At 51.7% G+C, this 935-nt stretch overlaps 1 protein-coding gene across 1 annotated transcript; it reads right to left on the bottom strand.

Moving 5' to 3' along the window:
* Window positions 1-152: 152 nt before the first annotated feature.
* Pmar_PMAR026214 (conserved hypothetical protein) lies at window positions 153-897 on the bottom strand (the record flags this gene model as incomplete). Its single annotated transcript, XM_002788319.1, has 4 exons — window positions 153-306; window positions 360-454; window positions 538-737; window positions 785-897. Coding segments are annotated over 4 exons (562 nt in total), but the record flags the coding sequence as incomplete, so codon positions are not given.
* Between the last annotated feature and the right edge of the window lie 38 nt (window positions 898-935).

Below are 935 nucleotides of genomic sequence, written 5' to 3'. Positions count from 1 at the left end.
CCTCTCATCACAGTGGACTATGTGATTCATCCCTTCCGACGCCAAGAAGTCCTTCCACGATCCAAACCGTTGTATCACACAATGGTCTGCCGTTCTCAACTAAAATGCAGGATGCAGGGATCGAACCCGCGCCTCACCAGCCACCACCACACCCGCTCAGTCTTGAACTCCTGTTCCATGACGCCTTGCCAGACAGTGCTCAACGGCCGAGGTCCCTCCCTCAGTAATATCTGGTGGAGCTGTCGGGCGACCGAGACAAGCTGCTGATTGTTATGCTCCGATTTCACCAGATACAAAGGGTCATTCCTTACAAAAGGCGCACAGTGAAGATTCATCGCATGCGTCCAACGTCAAGATACCTCTTGTCCGTGTCCAAGTCTCTCATCCTCACAAACTTATCATGTAGTGATGCCGGGAACTTCAGGGGTGCTTTCAGGGCTCGGAAAACCGATCGCTGAGGAAAGCATTCTTACTCTAACAGGAATAGCAGGAATGCATCATCAGACCATCCCTAGAGAGCCTAATCTAAGTCGGTACCCGATCTCGGAAGGTGACGTAGGCCTTGCCCTGGCATTGGTAGGGATCCAGCTCATGCGGTATGGCACGGCAGATCTTCACTATGCCGAACTTAGAAAAGAATCTCCTCAGTCGCTCCTGCATATACTCCGGCGTGCGTCCCATGGGCATTCCATCCAACTCGATAGTATGCGGTCCGAACATCTTAGCTCCCTCATATCCTGTTGAATCAGCATGACCAACCAGACAAGCACAGTAGAGACCTCACCGGACTGCGGATCCTTGCTATACCAATTGATACGTTCCCCTGTGACATTAGACACCTCGGGGTAATGATGTAACGACGACGGGCGTAACCTCTTATACGGCGAGAGAGGGTACCTGTCGACATACACTAACCCTATACATACGTACCACAC

The sequence above is a fragment of the Perkinsus marinus genome (genome assembly GCF_000006405.1).
Source record: "Perkinsus marinus ATCC 50983 genomic scaffold scf_1104296928396, whole genome shotgun sequence".
Lineage (NCBI taxonomy): Eukaryota > Perkinsozoa > Perkinsida > Perkinsidae > Perkinsus > Perkinsus marinus.
This window is presented reverse-complemented; position numbering and strand designations above follow the sequence as displayed.